General features: G+C 43.6%; 1 protein-coding gene across 4 annotated transcripts in view; it reads left to right on the top strand.

Annotated features, from left to right (window-relative positions):
• Nucleotides 1–26,600, top strand: part of LOC141113281 (protein-glutamine gamma-glutamyltransferase E-like) — a 97,625-nt gene that overhangs the window by 46,906 nt on the left and 24,119 nt on the right. For 2 of the 4 annotated variants that reach the window (XM_073606309.1, XM_073606310.1), the window contains exons 2-3: nt 23,696–23,882; nt 24,662–24,908. In XM_073606309.1, coding sequence (XP_073462410.1) covers nt 24,668–24,908 — 241 coding nt within the window. In that variant the 5' untranslated portion in view covers nt 23,696–23,882; nt 24,662–24,667. The remainder of the gene's footprint in view (nt 1–23,695; nt 23,883–24,661; nt 24,909–26,600) is intronic. The other 2 variants (XM_073606311.1, XM_073606312.1) reach the window with 1 other exon arrangement.

Genomic DNA, 26,600 nt, shown 5'->3' with positions numbered 1-26,600 from the left:
TTTTTTAATAATCTTTTATTAAAATACCTGGTGATTTTGCCATGAAGGATATAGTTCAGTCAGTTACTGTTATACAACCCCAATTCCAAAAACGTTGGGATGCCATGAAAAACCTACATAAAAACAGAATGCTGTATATTTGCAAATCTGATAAACCCATATTTTATTCAGAATAGAGAATAGAAACCATATCAAATGTTTAAACTGAGAAAATCTACCACTTTAAGAAAAAATAAGGTAATTTTGTAATTAATGGCAGCAACACGTCTCAAAAAAGTTAGTATAGGGCCATGTTTACCACAGTGTAGTATCCTCTCTTCTTTTAACAATAATCTGTAAATGTCTGGGAACAGAGACCAGTTGCTGGAGTTTTGGGGGAGGAATGTTGTTCCATTTTTGCCTGATATAATATACTAACTGCTCAACAGCCTTGGGTCTTTGTTGTATTTTTTGTTTCAAGATGCACCAAATATTTTTAATTGGTGAAAGGTCTGGACTGCAGGTAGGCCAGTTAAGCAGCCGGACTCTTCTACTTCAAACCCATGCTGTTGTCATAGAAGCAGTATGCGGTTTAGCATTGTCTTTCTGAAATATGCAGGGCCTTCCCTGAAGAAGACGTCATCTGGATGGGAGCATATGCAAGCTGCCCATTCTATTGACACCAGTGAACCCCCATACTATCAGAGATGCAGGCTTTTGAACTGAGCACTGATAACAAGCTGGAAGGTCCCTCACTTCTTAAACTGATTGTAAAGGCTCATTGTTTTTTTTTGTTTTTTTATTAACAAACATGTTATACTTACCTCCTTTGTGCAGTTGGTTTTGCACAGAGCAGCCTGGATCCTCCTCTTCTCAGATCCCTCTTTGCTGCTCCTTGCCCCTCCCTCCTTTTAGTGCCCCTCAGCAAGCAGCTTGCTACAGTGGTTACCCAAGCAGCTCCGTGTATCCATTCAGACCTGGCCCCGCTCCCTCTTTACCCTGATTGGCTGACTGACTTTGATTGACAGCCACGGGAGTCAAAAGCACCGCTGCTCTGTCTCAGCCAATCAGGATTAGTGTACTGGATGGCTGAGGGGATCGTGGACATTGCTGGAGAGAGAAGGAGCTTAGGTAGGTAATCGGGGGGTGCTGGGGAGGCTGCTAGACACAAAAGGTTTTTTATCTTAATGCATAAATGCATTAAGATAAAGAAAACCTTCTGCCTTTACAACTCCTTTAAGTCTGGAGGACGCAGTGCTCATGGTTGCCAAAAAAGAATGTAAAATTTCAGTTCGTCTGACCACAGAACAGTTTTCCATTTTGCAACAAACCATTTCAAATGAGCTTTGGCCCAGAGAAGACAACAGTGTTTTTGGATCATGCAAGCTTTAACTTACATTTTTGAATGGCATGGTAAACATGCAAGCATGTGTTCACAGACAGTGATTTTTTTAACCACTTAAGGACCTCAGATCTCATATTTACACTAAAATGCAAAAAAAAAAAAAATGTATGGGCGGAAGTGACGTTTTGACGTCGCTTCTGTCCTGCAATGTTATGGAGATGGGTGGGGGCCATCTTTCCCTCACTCGTCTCCATACCCAGCAAGAGGTAACATCGGATCGCCTCCGCCGCTGCCGATGGCTCCGGTAAGCGGCGGAGGGCACTGGAGAGCGGCGGGAGCTCCTCACCAGCCGCCGATAAAAGTGATCTTTCGGCGAATCCACCACAGACACCACTCTTATCAGAAAGCAGACCGCTGGCCGAAGAAGAGGATACTGGGGTTATGGTAGCTAGCTGCTGCCATAACAACAATATTCCTCTTCAAACTTAGGATGTATATTGGCGTGCGGCGGTTCGTAAGTGGTTAAATTATTTCTGAGCCTATGCAGTGAGGTCTGTCACAAAATCATGCCAGTGTTGTCTGAGGGCCTGAAGGTCACGGGCATCCAATATTGCTTTTCAGCCTTGTCTCTTGCGCACAGAGAATTCTCCCGATTCTCTGAATCTTTTGATGATATTTTGTACTGTAAATGATATATTTAACATTTTTGCAATTTTACATTATAATTATTTTACAACATTATTCTGAAATTGTGATAACATTTTTAGATGCAGCTTTTTACAGTTTGGTGAACCTCTGCCCTTTTTTACTTCTGACACACTCTGACTCTCTAATGCTGCATACACACGATCGGAATTTTCGTCGGAAAAGGCTTGGATGTTTTTCCGACGGGATTCCGCACAAGCTTGTCTTGCATACACACGGTCACACCAAATTCCGACCTCCAAGAACGCGGTGACGTACAACAGGTACGACGGGACTAGAAAAGGGAGGTTCAATACCAAGTGCACCATACTTTGGGCTCCTTCTGCTAATCTCGTGTTTATCTCGTGTTAGTAGAAGTTTGGTGAGAGATGATTCGCGCTTTTCAGACTTGTGCTTTTCCGATCGTTGCTTCTCTTCAGTTTGTGCTTGTGGGTTTGTATCTGTTCTTCAGTGCGTGTAGTCAGTTTGCATTTGTTTGTCAGTGCGTGCTATTTATAGTACTGTATTTGATCTTCAGTGCGTTCTTGTCCGCTCATTTCTGATTTTCAGCTCGTTCTTTCAGGCCTTGCTGTTTTTCAGTGCTTTCTGTTTAGTTCGTTCTGACCAGCCGACCGTTTTGAAGCCATGTTGCGGGTACGTCCTCGTCGTGGAGTTTGTGCTGTGCGGGGACTTGGTGTTGGGGTTCTTACTGTGACCCAAGCCCAGTCCATTAACAGGGTGGGGAGGAGTTCATGGACCAAGAATTGGTTGCTCCAGCGTGACCAATTCTCTCACATGCCTTTTTTTTGTGGGAGAACCAGGAGAATAACCCTGATGATTTCAGGAATTATCTCCGCATGACGGACCCCATTTTTCACCATTTGTTGGCTTTGCTGTCCCCTTATATTAGCAGGCAGGATACCTGCATGCGGCAAGCCATCACTCCTGAACAAAGGCTAGTTGCCACATTGTGGTACTTGGCGACTGGGAGTCTGCAGGACCTCAAGTTCTCGACAGGCATCTCCCCTCAGGCTCTGGGGATTATTATTCCAGAGACCTGTTCTGCTATCTTCAGGTCCTGCAGAAGGACTATATTAGGGTAAGTTTTCTCCTTTAACATCACATTCTATGTATTTAATGTTTGCTAATGTATTGTATTTCTTTCATCATTCCCTAATTACCATGATTGTAATATGCTGGGAATGTCCCCTTTGTGCTCATGCATGCTGGCAGTTTTTAAACTTCCTTTTTTGTCCTTCATGCATATTTGCCTTCTATAACCTCCCCAGCATGCTATCCTGGGCCCATATCCACCTAGCCTAGTCACTTAACAATGTTTTTTGTCAGCTCAATAGTAGTGCTTTACCCTAAACACTCCCTATACAAATGTGTACAAATGTTATTTGTGTCCTTAAAGAAATTCAGGCAGAGTGCCAGAGGCTTTTTTTGGGGTCCCAAACTCATTTGGAACCCTCCCTCCCCCCAACCGCTAAGTCAACCGATAACAATCCTCTATCTGCTGACTTTGCCAAACCCATAGACACTATACCCACCTCTTTTGTGGTCATATTTATGGATGAATTCCCCAAAGCATGTAGTGCAAGGGCCTGCCTGAATACTTTCAAATGGTACTGTTTAAAGTTTTGTTCCTCTATTATCTTGCTAGTTAATTGCAGAATGTAAAAATGTGCTTCAGTTTGTACAGTGTGTATTCATATTTTTGTATTATGACACTTCTTATCTGTCCAGTGGGCTGCCAATAGTGTAAGTAAGGAGGGGCTGGCCAAAGTAACACACATTATTTACAGTATGCATTCAGCTCTCAATGAAGTGGAGAGGGTAACCTGTCCAAAACATCTCCCCCCCCCTAAAATTTTTACAGTGGGCCATCAGAAGGGGGGAGGAATCTGATAAGTGGACCTCATGATTTTTGCGTTTAAATACTCCTTCAAAAAATGTTATACTGGTGTTGGCCAAGAATGTTTGTGTCTAATCTGCTTGCAATGTTTATGTGTAAAATGACTAATTTTTATGTTTTTGTTTGACTCCACAGTTTCCTTCAACGCCACAGGAATGGCAGACTGTGGCATCCCACTTTGCCGACCGTTGGGACTTTCCCAACTGTGGAGGGGCAATTGATGGAAAACACGTCCACATCGTACCACCACCCCATTCGGGGTCATACTATTATAACTATAAGGGGTTTCATAGTATCGTGTTGATGGCGGTGGTGTCAGCGATATATGAGTTTCTGTATGTGGACGTGGGGAGGAATTGCCGGATGTCGGGTGGTGGAGTCTTTGCCCGGACCGAGTTCTATCAACGTCTCCAGAAATGTGGCTTGGGATTGCCACCTGCGGAAGAGAACGTTGAGGGACTGCCATTTGTGTTTGTCGCAGATGAGGCATTCGGTCTGGGTGATCACATGATGATTGCATTCCCCCAGAGGATCCTCACCCCGGAGAAGAGGGTTTTTAATTACCAGCTGGCCAGAGCCAGAAGAGTCGTGGAAAATGCGTTTGGGATAATGGCCAGCCAGTTCCATCTATTTTTAACTGCCATAAATATGGCAGAGTACAAACTAAATCACATTGTGTTAGCTTGCTGCATACTGCACAACTTTTCTAAAAATTAATAATCCTAGTTATGTTGCCTCAGTTGGGCCTGAGGCTGGACTTTATGAAACACTCACGGCCCTGGAAGCGGGCTGTCCTGGCTTGCCCCCCCAAAGCACCCGTGAAGTGCTGGAAAAATATGTAGAATATTTTACGGGTAGGGGGGCCATTGCTTTGCCAGCCAATTTTGAATAAATTTTCTATTTTATCAGATAAAATCTTTATTTTCATTTACTGCTTGTGTTTCTTTTTTCTGTCTCCTAGGTTCTCCTTATACACTTGTAGCGCCAAGTGGTTTTTCCATTATTAAATAACACACATTGTCACTGTAAACACCAACTTAATACAAAAACTGGTATTGAGCATTGAAAGAAGAAGCCACACATTGTTGAGTATAAAACTTTTTACTCCGTGCATATGCACATGTGCGTTTTAAAAATAAAAAAAAATAAAAAAATATGGGTTTCTTAAAGTTTTACCTTGAATCTTTTTTTAGGGTACATAAACAGGCATGTTTCAAAACATAACATACACAACTCAGGAACATACAAAGTTCAACACTGAAAAACTGAAGGCAATATCAGACATTATAGTGTCCAAAATGTGTTGATATTGCCTTCATCAGATGGGGTGATGTCACCCCTGTAAAAGCCAAATTTTGAAGATGCACACAAATTGGGAGTTAAACTGGGGATTTTCCTCCAGATCCCATACCTAATGTCAACATTTGCTATCTCCCATCATGGGGGATCAATGGACGTGTTTTGGGGGTGCAACCACTTCCTCTCAGTTACTTGAGTTGCGAGGAAGGGGTTGCAGCCACAAAACGCGTACATTGATATCCCCTGATGGCAGATAGCACATATTGACACACTGTGTGCATCTATAAAATTTGCCTTTTAAAATGCATAAAAACATGTTAAAAACAAAAAAAAAAAGGTGTCATTTTTTGGGTATTTATTCTTCCTAGTACATCAATCATGTTCTTCAGTTTGACTTCAATTTCATGTGTTTTTTGCTTTATAAAGTCTAAATCCTGACTACAATACATAATGTCCTGGATAAGCCTTTGGGCACTGTCACTGGTGAAATGAGGAGCTTGTTCTTCAGCAACATGCACATCACCTAAAAGAAAAAATACACACCATGTATTATAAATATGCTGGCATATGTCTATTACCTGAATCTGTGGTATCAGACACTCACCTGTTGTGGTGACAATTTCCACCACCTCTCCTTCCTCCACATCCTCAGCTTTTGGTGTTCCTGGTCCCCTTCTTCAGGTAGTGGGGTGGTTCCTGGAGTCCTCAGATGTCCTGAGTCTTTTCTCCACTATGAGAATGAAACAAAAGGTATACTTAGCACACAGATATTTGAGGCCAGAAATAGTAATATGAAACATTGCTTGGAAGTGGGGTACAATTGCCTGTTTGGGCAGAGTTCCAAGTTGAAGACATGATTTATTCTCTTAACCAAGCTGGGATACTTCCCTTTTTTGGACAAGTTTCACACATGGAGACACCCCAAGTATCCACTGGAGCACCTGAGTGGGACACCCTAAGTTTGTTCTTGTGTCCCACACTAGTGCTCCTGAGCCCAGATGTGTAAACAGCTGCTGAGTGTCCTCTCCTTACATTACACTGAATCAAGTTTGCAAATCCTTCTAGTTTCAAACACATCTAGACAACAATGTCCTAAACTTCTTTTAATACAAATTATCATAACCAAATGTAGTTAACCCTGTATCTGGCAAAAACATTGTATTTAGTTGGCAAACGAACGATGTTTACTACGCCCGATTACTTAGCCCATGAACATGAAAGTCACCATTTTAAACTGTCCAATAGTAAAGAAAAGCACACGGAGTAGCATGCAAGTAATAATAATAATCGTAACACACGACAACTACTTACTTTTTAGAAGCATTTTCTTGATCCTTCTATACTGATCCTGCTCCCTCAGTTTCAGGTCTGATTAGCGTTTCCTCAGTTGCTCCTTGGATCTGCGTACCCCAAAATAACTGTGCAGACTCTTCACAACTTTAATCATGATCTTGGCCTTTCTCTGATTAGGGTTGGTGTTCGGTCCATACTTTCTATCATAGTCGGCCCTCTTCAATATGTCGACCATCTCCACCATCTCGACAAAGGCCATATTTGAGGCCTTAAATCTCCTCCTCCTGGATCGGGACGTTTCTTGCTCCGGGCTTTCCTCCTCGTTACTGCTATTATCACACACCTGCTGTGTCTCCGCCATGTCGTCTCCCACTCTGCACCGAAAGAGAAGGGGCGGGAAATACTCTAGAAAAAACGTCAGGGGCAGGCGACGCGTGTGTAGTTTTACACATGCGCGGTGTACATAAAGCTAACACGCGTGTGTCATACGTACGTTCTGTGTGCGGAAGAACGGAAGTGACAAACGTAATAACGAAGGTAACATTTTAACTTGGGACATGAGTGGCCTATACTGATTTTAGATTGAGGCCTCTATTGGGATAAGATTAGGAGAGTTTAGCCTGATATTAGTGTTTTTTTGATCTTGCAGCAAAAACGAAACAATTTAAAGACCCGGAATTCATGGGCCAGTTCATTGATAAATACAGGGATATGTACAATTTGTGGGAGGTGAAAAACCCCTTATAAAGAAATAAACCAGCTAGGAAAGCATCGCTGGAGAAACTGCTGGAATTTGTGAAGACGCAGGTTCCCAACGCAGACATCGACTTTGTGGAGAGGAAAATTTGTAACTTGGGAAGCTCGTATAGGAAGGAGCTTCAGAAGGTCCATAAGTCCATTAGGTCAGGAGCAGCAGCAGAAGATGTGTATGTACCCAGTCTGTAGTACTACAACAAGATGCGGTTTCTGGAAGACCAGATGGAAGCCAGGGAATCACTTTCGACTCTTCCGGCCCCCCTTCCATCCACCCTTCCCTCAACCCCAGCTGAGGCTTTCGAGGACCAACCTGGGCCTTCCATCCAGGAAGAAATTGAGGAGCCCAGCTGGAGCCAGGTATATTATTTTTAAACATTTTTTTTTTAAATTAGTGTTGTTAACTAGATGTTATTATTGCTAAGAAATGAATGATTTACCAAAAAGTGTTTCACATATCAATAGACAGTAGGGGCCAAAAATGATTGGGACAAGAATGAAAAATGCTGGGCTCAGAATGATAGTCTTTTCTATTTATTAACACTCAGTTTGCAACAGTCATGAGCTGAAAATTGTGTGTGATTGATGAACCAAAAACTAAAACTATGCCCCTTTTTCATACACAAGAAGACTTCAGCCAGGACGAGGCTCTGGAATGTGGAACACAGGAGGAGACGGGGAAACTGTCAGCCAGGAGGTGGTGGGGCCCAGCCTCACCCAATCCCAGGTCCCTCCCCTCCGCCTTCCAACCAAAAGGCCCAGGAAGGGGAGGAACGTGGAGGAGGCAGCACTTGTCCTCATTAAGGAGGCTAATAACGCCCTGAAAGCCCCCCTCGACGCTGGAGAATCCTATGGCTACTATCTAGCCTCAAATTTGCACAAGATGGAGGAGGGCCAATGCCTCAACTGTGAAAAGATTTTTTTTTGAGGCCATTCACAGGGGGTTCAGAGAGCAAATGTCTACTTATGTACCCTCGCCCATCCTCCTCCTCCTCCTGCCACAAGTCCACCTCCAGAGCCTCAGCCTGCAGGGAAGGCTGCATGGAAGGCTGCAGGGAAGGCGGCAGGAAAGCGTGGAGGGAAGGCCGCAGTGAAGAGAAGAAAGTGATGGCCTGGGTTCAGTCTGGTCTGACAGAAGACGCAGGCTGTTGTAGTACCACAGTCTGGGGGCATACATGTCATCTGCTACTGTTCCTGATCTCTGGGAGTCCTGGACCAGATTGTGCTCCTTATATATGGACTTCTCAAGCTACCAATTTTTTTTGCCATAGAGTTGATGTCTGCCCTGGGGGCCAAAGGCTTCGCAAATTCCATCTGTTTCTCCAGCATTGCCTTCCCTCTTTATTTTGTTATTATGAGCCAGAATAAATGGAGATTTTTTTATATGAATATACTTGCCTATGTGTTTTTCTTCAAAGAGGACAGTTTTTTGTGAGTAGGCAGGTACATTTCAAAAATACAATGTCTAATTAACAAGGGACACCAAGCAACCTCCTTGAGGTTTACAAATACAAGATAATAATGTTGTGGAAACGTGACATACAAAATAAAAAATATGGAGATCACTATAAAATAATTTAAAATAAAAAAAAACAACAGGAGATCTTGATTAAAAAAATTAAATAAAAATGACTATAAAAAAATAAAAACATTATTATGGAGATCTGGCTTTAAAAACAAAAAAGATTAATCATGAGAGCACGAGAAATAATAAAGAAATCAGTTTGTGAGAACTCTGTGTGAATATGAGCAGCAAAACAACTTCATTCTTCTAGCATTATAAAGAAGAAGAGAATGCGCTGCATTAAACTATTTAAAACATTTCAGCGTGACGAATGTGCCATCCTCATTACGAACGGTAGTTTTACCATACCAAGTGCTTCCGTCTCGTACTTGATTCTGAGCATGCGTGATTTTTTGGTGCGTCAGAATTGCATACAGACGATCGCATTTTCGGATAGGAACTTTTCCCAACCGAAAAATTGAGAATATGCTCTCAATCTTTTGCTGGCTGGAATTCCGCCAGCAAAAGACCGATGGAGCATACACACGGTCGCATTTTCCGACAAAAGCTCTCATCTCATCGGTCTTTTGCTGGCGGCATTTCTGATCATGTGTATGCGGCATAAGATGCTCTTTTTGTACTCAATCATGTTACTGACCTGTTGCCAATTATCCAGAATGCAGAATGTTCTTCCAGCCCTTCCTTGTTAGAACCACTTGCTTTGCCAGCTTTTTGTTGCACTGTCCCAACTTGTATGAGACATATTGCTGCCATCAATTACCTTTTTTTTTTTTTTTTAATGGTATATTTTCTCAGTTGAAACATTTGATGTTTTCCATTTTCTATTGTTAATAAAATATGATATTTGCAAATCGTTGCATTCTGTTTATGTAGGTCTTACACATCCCAACTTTTGGAATTGGGGTTGTAGTTTGTTCCTGTCCCCCAATTATTTTTCCTGTGTTGTCACCCTGTCACACAATCTGCCAGTGGAGAAGCCACCATGAAGTTGTTCAGTTGCGGTCCACATCTTGTAACCATTAGGAAACCCTCCCTCAAAAATAAAAATGACATGCAGAAATTGCTTAAAGCGGAGTTCCACCCGTTTTTTAATTTATTAAAGGTCAGCAGCTACAAAAAGCATAGCTGCTGACTTTTAATAAACCGACACTTACCTGTCCCACGGTCCAGTAATGCGGCCACCCGGAGCCTCGCTCCTCTCCCCCTCCTCTCCTCTATTGATACTGTGGGCACCCGGTCGTGACAGCTTACGGCTTCACAGCCGGGCGCAAGTCGTGCTGCGCTCTGCTATTGGCCAGCCAATCTTCTGGGACCTGTGTTGTGTCCCAGAAGTTCGCTGGCAGGGAGGGGCCGCCCAGGGCGAGTGGAGTCACCTAGGCGGCCGAGAACTGGAAAGAGGAAGTGGAACAGGAAGTCCCACTAAAAAGAGGGTACACACTCCCCCCCCCCCCATATGTGGCATGTCAGGAGGCGAGGAGTGCTTAAAGCAGAAGTTCCACTTTTGGGTGGAACTCTGCTTTAAGTGCATGCAGTCAGAGACCGCCTAGAGGTTGCAAGAGATCAACAATAAAGGATAAAAAAGGTGTAGCAGTACCCCCGTAGGAGCTGCTGAGTATTGTGGTCCACCCTGCCCAGCCCGGCATTCACCTCCCAGACACTATGAGACATAGAACAGTCCATGTACTTTGTTTTTATGTTTTATTGAGGGGATTGAACTTGGATGGAGTAAGGGAAGTATGGGATGCCCAGTAGAATTGGTAGAACTTGCTTGGGACAAAACTACTGTATATACACTTCTGTCTCCACTCCAGCACAACTCTTGCTGCAGACTATCACTCCTAAGCTCCTCCAGCACTTCACTTGCTTGAACTTTTAGGGAAAGCTAGCACAAAGTGGTTAGGCCTGACATTTTCTCAGCCAGGCCTTAGCGATTGCCCTTTGCAGGCAGGGAATATGGGCCCCTATAGTGTAGCAAAACGAGAAAGTTCCTGGTGCTAGCTGTCCTACATGTGACTACTGAGCCCAGTAACCCATCTTCAGGCCCTGCCAGCCCTCCTGGCTGCAGCTGCCCATGACACCACAGTCCACTCCTCTTGTTCTGCACCCATCCCAGACTGCACTCTTCCAGTCCTCTCAGGCGTGCCTCCCCAGCCCTCTCCTGCCTGTGCATGTCACTCACCAGCCCTCCTGCATGCTACCAGTTGTTCCTCTCTCTCTGGAGACTTGCCCGGCAGTGCTCCCTCCTGCTGTCCTCTCTTGCTCCTCCTGTGCCTCCAGGATATCTCTGTGTGTTTTAGAAAGGTCCTGTCTGCACCTGCACCCAAGGTCACCCCCCTCCAAACTGGGGAGCCCCCTCAAAGGCCCAGACAGCCTAGCACTCCATCTCCAGCTCTTCCACCCGAACAACTCCCTTCCACTGGGCTGACCCTTAGTATTTAAGGAGGCCTGTCCCCTGCCAATCCAAGTTGGGGATTGGTTAGGGCTCCTTAGAACACCCCAGGTGGCTCCACCTCCCACCCAGCCTCTCTTTCCAGAAAACACTGGAACATTCTAGAAAGAAGTAGAAGGTCCTAGTGATGCCACCTTTGAGTCACCCAGCATTACCCTGAGCCTTTCCTCTGCCCAGATCTCAAAATCACACCCAGGCTTGGCAAGCCTGGTAATTTACCTACCAAAACAAAACCTCACTAGCACACTAGAGGGTGCTACAAAGGTGAAGACAAGAATTTGATTAAAAAAAAAATATGTTTATAATACTTACAGTACTTGCCTTAGCAAACTTAGAGTGCCTGACTATGTACACTGTATAGCAGAACATGTTTGCTGCCACTATCCCCTCCATTCCTCTGTCACTGGTTGGGTTCAGAGCAGACACTGACAGTGGATTGAGCCTGATAGGGAAGCTGAGGGACTAATTCCCCATCAGGTCCACTCTCTACTTGTGATCAACAGCAGGCAGATTTTATAGCCAATAGCAGTCTGTCTATTGGCTTTAGAATCTGCCCATTGTTTGCTATCAATCACAAGAGAAGTGGACCAGAGGGGGAACTAGTGTACCTGAATCCCCATCAGGCTCCATCAAACCTGAGGAAAAACTTCTCTGCTACTGCTCTGTATATGTGACAGCTGCAGCTGCACTAAGGATGGCATGTCTTTATGGAAACTCCCGCTGTTGTACACCTCTGCATGCGGTGCTTGCCCCAAATTCATTTCAATCTGTCACTCACAGAATTCTATGAATTCCCCAATACTGTATGTAATATGTAAAATCACAAAAGTGTTTATTCTGATATAGAAATTGGTCTATGGTTTCCATCTAGTGGTATAAAGTGAAAATTACATTGTCTAGACGTTACCCTTTACCACTGGATGAATGGCTCCTGGCCGTTGTCATTTGAGATAACCAACCTTAAACCTGCGTTCACACCGAATGCGGCTTTGAAAACGCGCTATTTCAGAGTGATTTCAGAGCCGCCAGTCAGTTCGATTTCATGTGCGGCTTGTCGACATCTGCAATTTCATGCACAGATTTCAATGCAAGTCGCACATGAAGTTGCCAAAAATAGCGCAGGAACTATTTTTTAAATCACGCTACTTCAAATCGCACCTATTATGACAGTGCCATAGAAATACATTAGATGTGACTTCAGGTGTGATTTTTAAATTGCATGTCGCACCTGCAGTCGCACCGATTGTGAATGAGGGCTAAAGGTTAAAGTGTGTGTTCTTCAAATGTACTCAACCACAATGGTTACCTGGTACAAATGTCCTACAGCCAGCGCTGCCAAGGCTGTTTAACCCAAAGGGTTAAGTGGCTTTAATTCCCAATTTGAGGTTCAGATACACCAAGGCTACACTTATCCCATGAGACACTTTTGTTAGCCAAAGACACTGATAACTTCCTTACTTGATTAAAGTTCCCTTTACTGATGACCTTGAAAATTACAGGTACATCTCACATCAATCACATACATGTACAGATGATGCACATAATTCAGCAGAGGTAGAACAGGCTGTGCTGCTGAACATATCCCTGTCCTTAGTGGTTTCCCCAACACATATGGTGCATAAAGAATATAGTGGGGATAATACCTGTATGGGAGAATGTCCATAGCAACAAAATCCATTATAAATGTAGGCCCTGAAGATGGGTTCTTATAAAGGAAGGCCCAGAGGTAGGAGGAATGAATGAAGCATAGGGCTGACATGTCAGGGTGGAAGGGGAACCAAACAACTTAGAGTTAGTTAATGTGCCAAAGAGATAGGTGGGAGTGTTACGTACGTGATTGGTGGAGCAGGCGGGGTGATGGGGAGGAGCATAGGAGAGAAGACTGGAGGAAGGGGTGGTACTGTAACAGTCAGATTTGGGAAGCCAATGGATGAACGTCCTGCCTTTCCTGAGATATGGCAAGTCGGTTTGAGAGTGTAGGTATGGAAATGGCTGTTGGGACCCCTTGGTTTGTGGGGTATAAGTGTTAATGACGCGTCAGTGTTTTGCGGCTGGAGACATCTAGCTTTGGTTTATGTTACTGTTATTAAATTGTTATTAATTACTTATGTTGTTTAATAAAAGGCCGGACGGCCATTTAATTTCACCTTGTGTCATGTGTTGTAATGGTAAAAGGGTTGGCATCTAGGGTTGCCACCCCATCCCTTTAAAACCAAACACATATTAAATACACAGGTTCTGAGGCTGATTGAATGCAGATAAGGCACCAAGTGAGTTTAATTACCACCTTAATTAGCCACCAAACCTGTGTAATTAATATGTGTTCGGTTTAAAGGGATAAGGCGGCAACCCTAGTGTCATTTGGTGCAGTAAAACAGGGTGGAACCTTCAGGGCCCTGGTTAGGGTTGCTACCTCATCCCTTTAAACCCGAACACATATAAATTACACAGGTTCTGAGGCTAATTAAATGCAGATAAGGCAACGAGTGAGTTTAATTACCACCTTAATGAGCCACAGAACCTGTGTAGTTAATATGTGTCCGGTTTTAAAGTGATGAGGTGGCAACTCTAACCCCGGTGCATGAAACCATGAAGGGCCCCCACCAGGGGTGTTGCTGGGTCTACAAAAGATCTCGGGCTAGAGCCCATAGCAGCAAAGTAAAAAAAGTCACACTTGGGTGGGCATACACATAATAATAAGTGTATGTATATGTATAATATATATATATATATATATATATATAAAAAATATTCATTACATATCTGAGTGCGCACCCCCCTCATTACATTCGTATCCCCAGAGAGCCCCCCTTACATTAGTGTCCCCAGAGAGCCCCCCCCTTAGATCAGGGTCCCTAGAGAGCCCTCCCCTTAGATCAGGGTCCCTAGAGAGCCCTCCCCTTAGATCAGGGTCCCCAGAGAGCCCTCCCCTTAGATCAGGGTCCCCAGAGAGCCCCCCCTTACATCAGGGTCCCCAGAGAGCCCCCCCTTACATCAGGGTCCCCAGAGAGCCCCCCCCTTAGATCAGGGTCCCTAGAGAGCCCTCCCCTTAGATCAGGGTCCCTAGAGAGCCCTCCCCTTAGATCAGGGTCCCCAGAGAGCCCTCCCCTTAGATCAGGGTCCCCAGAGAGTCCCCCCTTAGATCAGGGTCCCCAGAGAGCCCTCCCCTTAGATCAGGGTCCCCAGAGAGCCCTCCCCTTAGATCAGGGTCTCCAGAGAGCCCTCCCCTTAGATCAGGGTCCCCAGAGTGCCCCCCTTACATCAAGGTCCCCAGAGGGACCCCCTCCTTACAGTAGTGTCCCCAGAGGGCCCCCCTTACATCAGGGTCTCTGGAGAGCCCCCCCCTCTTACTTTAGTGTCCCCAGAAAGCCCCCCTTACATCAGGTTCCCCAGACAGCCGCCCCTCCTCTCTCCCAGAGTGCCCCTGTACCTGGCTAGTCTCCGCTGTGCACCTCCAACCCTCAGCACATCTCTGTACCCCCCCCCCCACCTGGGGTGAGTCGGGAGACGGCGATCGGCAGCTCTATGGTGTCCATGGGCGGCGGGATCTCCCTGGGGCTTGTAGTTCTCTTCCCCGAATATATACAGTGGAGAGGGGAGGGGCCTCTAACCCAGGCATGTACTGTATCTGCAAGAGTGTACAAGCAGAGCAACTCACTCTGAAGAGTGAAACTGATACATGCCCGAGTCAGAGGCCCCTTCCCTCTCCACTCCCGGTGGAAAAAGACGTCCATGGAAAAAAAAAAAAACACTGGGGAAGAGAACCACTAGCCCCAGGGAGATCCCGGGCAACATAGAGCTGCCGATTGTCCCCTCCCACCTTCCCCCACTGCATTCTAAACGGACAGCCAGAGGTGCAGGGGGAGATGCCAGGTTTTAGGGCCCCCCCCCACAGCGGCAGAACAGCAGGGCCCAGTCGCAAGTGCGACTGCGACCCTGAAAGTTCTGCCACTCTGACAATTGCGCTGTCATGCAACACTGTACCCAAAAAAACGTTTTTTCCTTTTTTTTCCCACAAATAGAACTTTCTTTTGGTGGTATTTGATCACCTCTGCTGTTTTTATTTTTTGCACTATAAACAAAAAAAAAACTGATAATTTTGAAAAAATATATATATTTTTTACTTTCTGCTATAAAACACATCCAATAAAATAAATATAAAAAATCTAATTTCTTCATCAATTTAGGCCAATATGTATTCTGCTACATATTTTTGGCAAAAGAAAAATCCTAATAAGCGTATATTAATTGGTTTGCGCAAAAGTTATAGTGTCTACAAACTATGGGATATTTTCATTACATTTTTTTAATAAATAAAAATAGCGGGACTGCAATATTGCGGCGGACAAATCAGACACCTAACTGACACTTTTGACACTTTTTTTGGGGACCAGTGAAACGAATACAGTGATCAGTGCAAAAAAAAAATACTGTGCCTGTACTATTGACACTGGCAGGGAAGGGGTTAACAGGGGCAATCAAAGGGTTAAATGTGTTCCTAGGGAGTGCTTGCTAATTGTGGGGGATGTGCTTGTACTGTGGGAAGGCAGAGATCTGTGTTTCTGCTTAGCAGAAACACAGGATCGCTACCTTTCTTTCTCACAGAACGGTGATCTGCCTTGTTTACATGGGCAGACTGCCGTTCCGCTTCTGTCAGGAACAATTCGCGGGTCCCCACTGATTGGCTCCCGATGTGTCCAATCACAGCGTGAGCGGGTTGCCGGCGGCGCACGCTCCCCAGACCCAGAAGTGATTACGTACTGTGATCTAGCACAGAGTGGCTGCCCAGTATGTGTGCGTGAAGGGGTCAGCAGGTGGTTAAGTGGGGAGGGGTACGCCGTATGTCTGTTATGGTATCAATCAACCCCCGCACCTGCTGTCAGTCATGCGCATGTGGTGGGATGACATCACATGCTACGCAGCCACCAGCGCGTCCAATAGTTGGGTGGGATGGACGAAACTTGATGGTGTCACCCCTCATAGCGACGCCACTGCAGCGTACTTCTGCAGAAGTATTTATACCCTGGCCTCTCGCTGCATGCAGTTACATTACATGAACGTGTCACACAGTTTCACTAAGCGTCAATATTGGCTCAGTGTGAAACTCCCTCTCCTCTGTTAGTGCCACCAGTCAATGCCAATCAGTGTTTCCAATCAGTGCCACTTATCAGTGCCAATCAGTGCCGGCCTAATATCAGTACCAATTAGTACGTCCAATCAGTGCCAGTCAGTGTTAATCAGTGCTTCCAATCAGTGCCACTTGTCAGTGCCGGCCTAATATTAGTACCAATTAGTGCCACCTACCAGTGCCAATTAGTGCTGCCAAATAGTGCCACTAAATGCTGCCAATCAGTGCTGCCTATCAGTGCCAATCAGGGCCCATCAGTGCTGCCAATCATTGCTCCCTGTCAGTGCTGCCAATCAGTGCACTGAGTGCAGGGATGGGCGATGAACTCAGCAGCCAGGCACATTGTCCAAGAGGGACCTGGCCTGGTGGGGCACAACTGAAATCTGTTGATGTTTATTAATTCCACATGCCGATCTTTAGTATAATAGGTAATCACCACACTACTATTTACAATAAACTACTGGAGGTAAAATAAAAGTGTCAGTAAAAGGCCTGCCGCTAAACACTGTTATGTGTTCCCACACCATAAAAAAAATTGCAGCGCTAACTTACTGAATGAATGAATGAATGAATGATTTGTAAAGCGCTGCAAATGCAAACTGAATCGCCTCAAGGCTGATCAATAACTTAACAATAATGGTGAAATCCTCTAATGTATGGAAATCTCAATAGGCTTCAATATTACGACAATATCGGTCTCCGATACGCAACTTCACATATAATATATATCAAACTGAAAACTTAGCAGGGATGGTGGAAACCCCTCCTATAGATATTGGCCATAAAAAAATGACTTCATCAGTTTAGGCCAATATGGATTCTGCTACATAATTTTGGTTAAAAAAAATCGCAATAATTGATTGGTTTGCGTAAAAGTTATAGCATCTTCAAAATAGGGAATAGATTTATGGGATTTTTATTCATATTTTCTGATAAATTTATTTTAGTTATCATGATATAAAATAATGAATGTGGGGGCCTTTTGGTGGGCCTTATTTTTGGGGGGGGGGGGGGGGGGCAGCATTTCATTCTTGTGCCCAGGCAGCACAATGTCTTGGGCCGGCCCTGATGAGAAGACAGTAATATTGGTAACTCTATATGCTCTGCTCATGTTGCTGTAGCGCTGGTAGGTTTGCAATCTACCGCATGTTAGGTAAATTTAGTAAATTGTGCGTTAGGAAGGTTAAAAGTTCGCCTCTGTTCCAGCTTGGCTGACGTTGTGGGTGTTTCCGTGCTGACCGGTGGGTGTCGCTGTTACCACTGGTCAGGGTTAGAAAGGCAACGTGTTGAAGCGAATAGATGCTACTCTGTCCCGGAGGCATGCTTGGTGGAGGTGGTCCTCCGAGTTGCATTCTGGGCGAGGGTATTTATGGGACAGACGCCATATTTTGGGGTTCGTTTTACAGCCACCTGCTGGCCCTCCTGGCCGACAGGTATGCGTTAAGGAGCTACCTCGTGGTCCTCTGATCGGGAGGCCCATGATACAATGGCACAGGGGTGGGTCCAGAGGCTTGTCTGGAGCCTACCACCGCGGCTGAGGAATGGTCCTGAGCTGTCGGTCCTGTGTGACGAAGCTAGACAACCGAGGAGATCCCAGGGGAGGACCCGTCTTGGAGAGATCACCCAGCGTGCTAGTCTATAGAGGGGCCTGGTGACTCGGTTGGAGGACGTATCCAAAAGTAACTATACAGCATAGTATTCAAATTCTACCAGGACATTTTGTCAAGAGAACCCTTTCAGAGAATATTTGAGTTTCTCTTATTAACATAGATATGAAAATTCTGACTAAAATTCTAGCTAATCGCTTAAATTCTTTCCTTCCGTGTGTCATGGTTATGCAATAGAGTTTGTCGATCAGCATACCTGTCTCCATGTGTTCAGCTCTAGAAACCAGCTGACCCTCACCTGACTGCTTTTGTAATCTCTCCTCTAAGCATGGCCCCACCCCAGGCCCTATCAGGGAACCCTATATTAACCTGTGCACTGAAAGCCAGCAGTGCTGATCAACCATTGTGTGTTAGCCTCTGTGTGTACTTGCTGTGTTACCAACGTCTGATTCCTGTTACCGACTTTGGCCTGTTCTTAACTATTCCTGTCTGCTCGTGACCCTGACCTTTGGCGTGTTCCCGACCATCCCTGTTTGCCTGTGACCCTGAACTTTGGCGTGTACTCTGTTGTCCTTGTCTGCTTGTGGCCCCGACCTTGGCTTGTCCCTTACTTTCCTTGTTGTTCCAGCCTGCTGCCTCCTTCCTCTTCTCCTGTAGTCTACCGTGAGCGTGAGCTGTGAGTCCCTGGGGGCCGCGACCTGGAGCCAGACTGCAGCTCAGTCCATCCTTACCATTAAAGGCTCTGGTGAACACCTGCTGGCTCTTAGACTCCGTGCCCTGGGGAATCTATGCTCTAGCTCCCAGTGGGATCTGTGTCAGTGATCCAGTAGACCTGCTTCCTGAACCTCCCAGGGTTCAATCCGCAGCAGTCGGCCGTGGGGTCCACTACCTTGCGGTGCACTCCTGATCCCAACGGGTGCATCTGTCACCTGGATACAGGTGACCTGACACCGTGCTTAGTCAAAAAGGATCAAGTTGGCTTTGTTCTGCAGAGGCAAGCCATGGAATTAGGCGAATAATACAGTTAGAACATTTAGCCCACAGCTGTTGTTTAGAATCAATGCTTTTGTCCTCTCAATGTGAATAAGGCATTTAATACTTTGTCATGGCCTTATCTCATGTCCCTACTCCGCCATTATGGTTTTGGAGCCTCATTATTGCAATAGATGTCAGCACTATATTATTGGCCACCTGGCAGTTCAACAACCTGACTGAGCTCAGGTGACTCCAATCAGACAGGTAAACCTCTAGGAGCAGAGAGGCCCCATCAGAAGATCTGGAACACAGACATCCCACCAGTCATCCGGGTTTTTCGTGTTGAATGGCGACATGAGGATAACCTAAGGGAGCCTGGAGATTTACCCCCCATAGGAACACCGGGAGCGTCAGCAAGCTAAAAGGCCTTGGCTAGGCTAAAGCCACTTGCCCTTTTATGCTTGCCATCTGGTAAGCAGGCTCTACTACTAGGGTGGATTGTCACTACTGCTTAGAAGTGCACGGTGGTGGTGTTTTCACTTTGAAATAAGGACTTGGAGAAATCCCCTTGATGTCATTTATATGAACTTTTAATAATTTTAGCGCAGCTTTTTACAGGACTCTAGATTTTGGTGTGATCGCACTATATGCTGCTGCTTATATGTTTTTGTGTTAGCGCGGTTCTTCCTATTTTACAGCACTATATGACTCCCCTTGGGCTAAAATTAAATATTACGTATTTGAGTCATCTGTTTTCAATAATGGGAGGGGTACCCTTCAAGGTTGCCCACTCTCACCGCTCTTTTTTATTCTGGCTTTGGAAACATTGACCATCCACTCTCTATAAAAGGTATTGATGTTGAGGGCTCTTCCCATAAAATACCCTTATTCGCTGACAATATTTTGCTAACTCCAATCTCCCCCAGAATCTCTCTACTGAACCTACCTATCTACTCTAGACACTTTTGCATCCCTCTCGGGACTTCGTGTCAACTGTTCCAAGTCTAAAGCAATGTTGGTCAACCTATCTCTTCCAGTATTAACAGATCTGAAAACTGTCTCTCCATTTTATTGGCTTTCCTCTTTGCCCTATTTGTGAATTTGCCTCACGCCATCATATGCCGGATTGTACCAGGCCAATTTTCCACCCTTGTTCAAAATATTTGTTGTCCTCCTGGTCCCGCTTATCATTGTCCTGGCTCGGTAAAATAACTGCAATTTGCATGTCTTATCTCTCAAAATTACTTTATTTTTTTTCGAGTCTTGCCCGTCTTAGTCCCTCCACATATTTTACGCATAAACCAACGCAAGCTTTTGAAGTATATGTGGGGATCCACCTAAATCAGTAAGCAAGTTTTATACACCCAAAGGATCAATGGTGGCCTTTCGATTCCTAATTTACAGGCCTACTATACTGCAGCGAACATAGCTCCGCTATCCCATCTCCACAAAACATACCAAATACCGCTCTGGGCCACAATTGATCTTGTAGACTCCGATCCTATACCTATCTCTTCCCTGCCCTGGCTCCCTCCTATACATCGCCTGACCACAATAGGGCCATGCTTAGCCCACTCCTCCTTCTCCAACTTCTTCACTGCCCATTATTCCCTCCAGTTTGCAAAAATCCAGCCCAATTATCCTGGTGTTGTTATTAAAGTAACACGGCCCCCCTCTACTTCACTTACCACCACTGCGCCTTGGAAAAAATATAATAAAACAAAACTTAATCCCGCAAAAAAATTAATTAATTCTTAAATGTAAAGCTACTTTAAAAAGTAAAATATGTATATGGTGTTTTTTAGCTGTAACGTGCATATAACCTGAAAATCAACAACAGTGAAAAAACATTACATTAAAAACACCATTAAACTGGTTATACTATTTTACACTATTGGAGCACTATTTTTATTTGCATGTGGAACGATTCCTGCACACACTTTTGGATTTTTGGTTTGCCGATTTAACCTTTCTCGTGTGGTTATAAAAAGCACTTCAGTCTTACACGCGAGTGTAGGCATTTGGAGTCAGTGAGTGGATTTCTTTAGGGAGTGGGCTCACTCAGCACTTGGGTGTGGTGGAAGCTGCTAAGAAGACATCACCATTCAAAGGACTTTTCAAAAACATCTAGTTTGGACTTTTTTTGTACTTTGTATTAATTTAAATCACTTGTCACTTGGTGGTTTAATTGTTGATTTGAATATTCACACTTATTTGCAGTGTTACCTTAAGGGTATATTTTTTCAGGATAGCGCAACTGTTTTTTCACTGTTGTTGATTTTCAGGTTATATACACGTTACAGGTAAAAAACACCATATACAATTATCCTGGTGGACTGCGAACGGATTCATGGACATTCACTCCATTTACCCCTACTAGGGTACTGACATTTGATGCCTTACAGTCTTCAATCTTCTCATGATGTTCCCCTACAAGAACACTAAAGCTAATTACAACTTAGGCATTTTCTTCAACAACCCCTATATAATCCCGCCCTACCCCATATACTCTGACCCCTAATATCGTTGATATATTCATATATAATCTCTGCAAAAAAAGCCTCCGTTGAGACCCTATCATCTCCAATGGGGAAAAAGGACTGGGGGGGGGGGGGGCATTAGATCCGGAGGACTGGCAGATTATGACTATAGCCCTTTCCAAGTGTTCGAGAAATGTTCTTCTATTAGACAACGCCTATAACGTGTTGTATAGGTGGTATTATACGCCAGATAGACTGGCTTGTTTCATCCCAACTTACTATCCCCTCTGCTCGGGGATGTTCACAGGAAGGTTCTATGGCACATATTTGGTGTTCATGTCTGAAAGCATGCAGGTTATGGGTTAGTCTATACTTTTTTCCCAAACTTATTTCACGTTAACCTCAAAAGGGACTCCTATGAAGCCCTTCTTGGCAAGCCAATTGTTGGATTGCTTCGCCCAAAATGTCAATTTGGCTCCACATCTCTTTACTGCAACTAAATTAACCATTGTAATGGTGTGGAAAACCCCTGCGCTTAGCTTTGAGGTGGTCAGAAACTGTATGAGCGATGTCATGGTGAACGAGAAGTTGATGGCCATTCTCTCGGATATGCACAACAAATTTCTTTGAGTTTGGCAACCATGGATTATGTATACCCAGCCCTCTCAGTTTGACAGTATGCTTCTCTAGATTTAACGCTCCTTCGGTGCATAACCCATGGACTCTTCTTCTTTTTCTTTTCTCCTCGTTCTCTTTTCTCCTATCAGGTTTCCCTCCCTTTTCCTTATTTTCCGTTCTTTTTTCTGTCCTTTATGCCTTCTGAATGAAATGAATGTGTCTAGCAGGTCACCAGGTATTGTCCTGATTGGGATGGTTATATTGATAAAATTTTGCTTTCCTATATTTTAATTTCTCACATTGCATTCTCCATAATAGGGAGACTCTCAATTACAAAAGCTTTTCTTTAGATATGTTAGGTTCTATGCATGGATATTCTTGTTTTCAGGTATCATATGACACCCCGGGAATACCTCGGAAAGCTCACACGTAAAACTTGCATAATCTTCTTGTACATGTTTCTTTTTTAATATTATTTATTTGTATTTTTTGCTTTGTTTGTTCATTACACAATGTAACCATCTAACTGCTGACCTGGTATGTTGAATTGAATATTAATAAATCCTTTTGTAAAAGAAAAAGATGAACAGTGCTAGTGGTACAATGAGAGTTACATTTTAAGTAATCGACTGAACCCTTTGTTTATTGGAGTGAATGGAATTAATGAAGAGGAAGGTGTTTGGTTAGGACAGTTTTGTGATTTCTCAGGGGATCTTCACAGGAAAAGGATTTAGTGTCTGGGAGCAGAGGAGACTTTTACACAGTCACGGCTACAGGAGGAGACTCTTATTGTAGAGCTGTGTACAGCCAGTGTTAAACCCACCCTCTACCCAATAGGAAGGCACATGGGATATGGACTGCAAGGCTTGTGGGAGGTGTAGTTCTGACACACTGCACCTGCTTGGCGACCTAGAAGAAGAAAACTGCAGATACCACAAGGCACTCGGGCAAAGAGAGGCTGTTTTCCCAGGCTGAGGAGAAGAGGTGTGGAGGCTGTTCTGAGAGGACTGTGTGCACATTTGTCTGCTCACAGCCCGCTAACCCTGCAAGTGAGAGGGAGAGAGGCACAGCAACAGGTATTTGGGGACATTGGAAGGAACCATGGATGTTGTTGGGGCCCACTGCATGATCAAGGGAAAAGGACAATGATGACAAAGACTGGCTGTGTTTCACCTAGTGTACAGAGGGAGACCACCTGCTAACAGAAGAAGTTGGTGAGAGGCAGCTGGCCAAATCCACATTAGACTTTGACCAAAGTGGGACAGTGTGTCCTGTAAGTATCACAGAGCCAGTGACATTATCATTACATAAATGGATCAGAGTCAGTGTCATCATCAGTGCTTAAAGGGACTTTATCCTGAGCGCTCCAACATAACAGTTGGTCCCCCAACAAGCTGGCCAGGAGAAGAGTGTATTACAGACTGCCGAACTGTTAGAATGGCATAATTCTCCCTTACATAATGCCTTATAAATCTTTAATTAAGATCCTCATGTTATATAGTTTGAATACCATGGCACAGATCTATTATTTATCATTGTAAAAGAACATATTCCACACTTTTTTGTTTTTTCCCAATTTTTCCAGAAAAAAAACGCTTTGAGAAATAAAATGTCTTTTATTTTATTTATTTATTTTTTTCAGGCCTACCTATCTCTAGTGTTGACACCCTATAACAGGAAGTGTCTGAGTAAAGAAATCAACAACTGCATACGGGTGGAGAAGGACACCTATAACACAAAACCATTCATCCTAGGACAAAATAAAGTTGCCCCTGTAATAGTCTGTCATACTGTGAAAAGCCAAAGCAACAGCCTTGAGTAGGATTACAGTAAGTGTTATTACAGCCAGGTAGCATAGATACTCGATTAGAATTAACATAGTGACTGCGACATAGGTCTTAGTCTCTTGTATGCAGCATGGCATATCCCTGTTTGCCCAGAGAACATTTGACAAGGCATTCTAAAGACTGATAAAGCACTCTACATGCCATAGAAAAGAGCATAGAGAATAAGAAATGGGAAGGGGAAAGAAAGAAAGAAAACGCAGATTGCGATACACGTTACATATCGCCACACACCCCGGAGTTAGAGCAATATTAATAGCACCAGACCTCCTCTGTAATGTATAGGCAGGCTTTTAAAGTGTCATCTGTGGAAAATATAGGGTACTGAAGTTTGTCTCCATTTCAATAGCGCACGCAAATTTAGTATTTGACATGTTGGGGATCTATTTACTAAATTGGGTAATTTATTGCATTTGTGTGCCCTAAAATTAGCTTTAGTGTATTTTTTACTGAAATGTTTAATTTCCTAGACCCTTGTGGTAATATTGTGTGGCATAAAAAAATGGAATGATCACTATTTCATTCTCTAGGATGTCTGCTTTAGGAAAATATATAATGTTTTGGGGGGGTTATGTAATCTTCAGGCCTAAAATGATTTTTTAAGCATGTGTGCAAAAAATGCAAAAACAGTTCTGGCAGTGAAAGGGTTAAAAATATCTTACATTCATTTTGAGTTTGCATTAACATGTTCACCATTATATGATATACAGTAGAATATTTGGTATTTTAAGCTTTTTAAATCTCTAAATTTTTTGGGCTTACAGGTAGTCATGGCAGAAATGATAATTCCAACATCTCCTTGCATTGAAGAAGTGATATCAGGGAATATTAAAGTGGTTGGTAAACAAGCTATTGGCAAAGATGTCACTCTTAATCTAGTGATCAGAAACATGACAACCAAGTCCAAGGTTATTACTGCTGAAATCAAGGCATCTTCAATCCTGTACACAAGGCAGGAGATTAATGAAATATACAAGGAGACCAGAAAAATACAACTCCGAGGTTGTGAAGGTAACATACTCTATGGAAATGTTCTTTTTTTAATTAAATACTACTGTATATACATAAATGTGACAAAGGCTTGCCTATTGTACAAAAATGAATTACTGTGTTTAATTTGCACGAAAAAAAAAAAAAATTAAGTAGTGATCTTGCACAGTTGTACAGAAATTGCTTACCCTGATTTCTCTGCATACTGAGAGGCAATGAGAACCAGGGAAGGCATAATATAAGCAGGAAAAAGGTTTGTTTTCCACAAATATGTTATCATGCCAACAGCACCAAGCTTCGGAAATATCCAATATATTTACCACTTTTGTGACCACAGGCCATTGATGTATAGACAAAATTTAGCAGCATTAGTATTTGTAGGCAATAGCTTTGTGACTTATTTGCTGACCTGAATATTTTTTACATTAAAAAAAAAAACAAAAAAAAAACATACAAGACTTTTATTTGATATGGTGTTTTTATATAAACACCTTACTCAGGTAGGGAAAAATTAACAGAAAATGTAACATTTTAAATATATTATACAGTTTTGTTTATTTTATACTTATTTAAAAACTTCTGTTGAAATATGAAGAAGCAATAGTAAGAGGATATCTTCTCACAGAGGGGGGGATCCCAATTTTGATAGTTGTCACCAGAACAGGTGTCCCTATTAGAACATCCTCTCTACTGCTATTTCAGTGACAACTGTAAAATGTTGGCTTTCTCCACACTTTCTCTCCTGGGACAATGCCCCTACCTTTCCCAAACTGGCTGCCACTGTGCAAGGGATGACAAAGGGTAATGACAAAACAAATTCAAGTGCTTAAGACAGTTGTATGTAAAGATACATTTTTTTATTTTATACACAACTGCATTGCTTTATTGTACTGCAGGGTGACAACAGTGATCAGAATGTAAGCAGTATATCAGCTTGAAAGCCCTCATTGCCTTCTGTAGCCGGATGCACTGTGGAGTAATTTATCCTCAAAATTCACACAAGAAGCACTAAAGTTGTTTTCCACCCTCCCCACACTCAATATTTAAAGCAGCCTCAAATCTCTTAAGTAAACAGAGCAGGAGGTCTGGGAAGGGGGAGCAGGGAGAACTGAGCTGCTTAGGCCAGCCATAGATACAGTACAAGAATCAAAATTCAGTAGGGACTGTCCAAATTTCAATCCATGTATGGGCAGGCTGGTTGTATGTAAGTCAATCTATCAATCGACTTACGTACAACCAGCCTGTTTGAAAATGTTCTAGCAGCCTTGCCGGCTATAGCTGGATTTGCAGATGAGTGTATTCTGATGGCAGTGATATCTCCTCCCAGTCAGGATACAATGGCGCAGTAGGAGGGATTCCCCCATACACATAGTGTGTGAATAGGAGAATGGAGTCATCATCTTTCCTCCAACCAGCAGGTTGAAGGAAATAAATGACTTGCGTATGGCCAGCCTTAAAGAACAACTTGAATGACTTAAGTGCTTCTGCTATGAAATTTAGGAATGAATTGCTTCACATGCATGCAGCTACAGAGGTCAACCAGTTATTGTGTTAAAATTGCTTACTGCTTGTTAAGGATATTTAAACACTTGAATGTCCACATCCTGACCACAGGTTCACTTTAAATTCATCCTTTCAAAATACACTAAAAGCTTCATAACAGAAAAACAAGAATGATGTCTATGTTCCCTACCTTGCTTCTTTTCAGTAAAT

Source organism: Aquarana catesbeiana, linkage group LG12 (genome assembly GCF_042186555.1).
Source record: "Aquarana catesbeiana isolate 2022-GZ linkage group LG12, ASM4218655v1, whole genome shotgun sequence".
In the NCBI taxonomy this organism is placed as follows: domain Eukaryota; kingdom Metazoa; phylum Chordata; class Amphibia; order Anura; family Ranidae; genus Aquarana; species Aquarana catesbeiana.
This window is presented reverse-complemented; position numbering and strand designations above follow the sequence as displayed.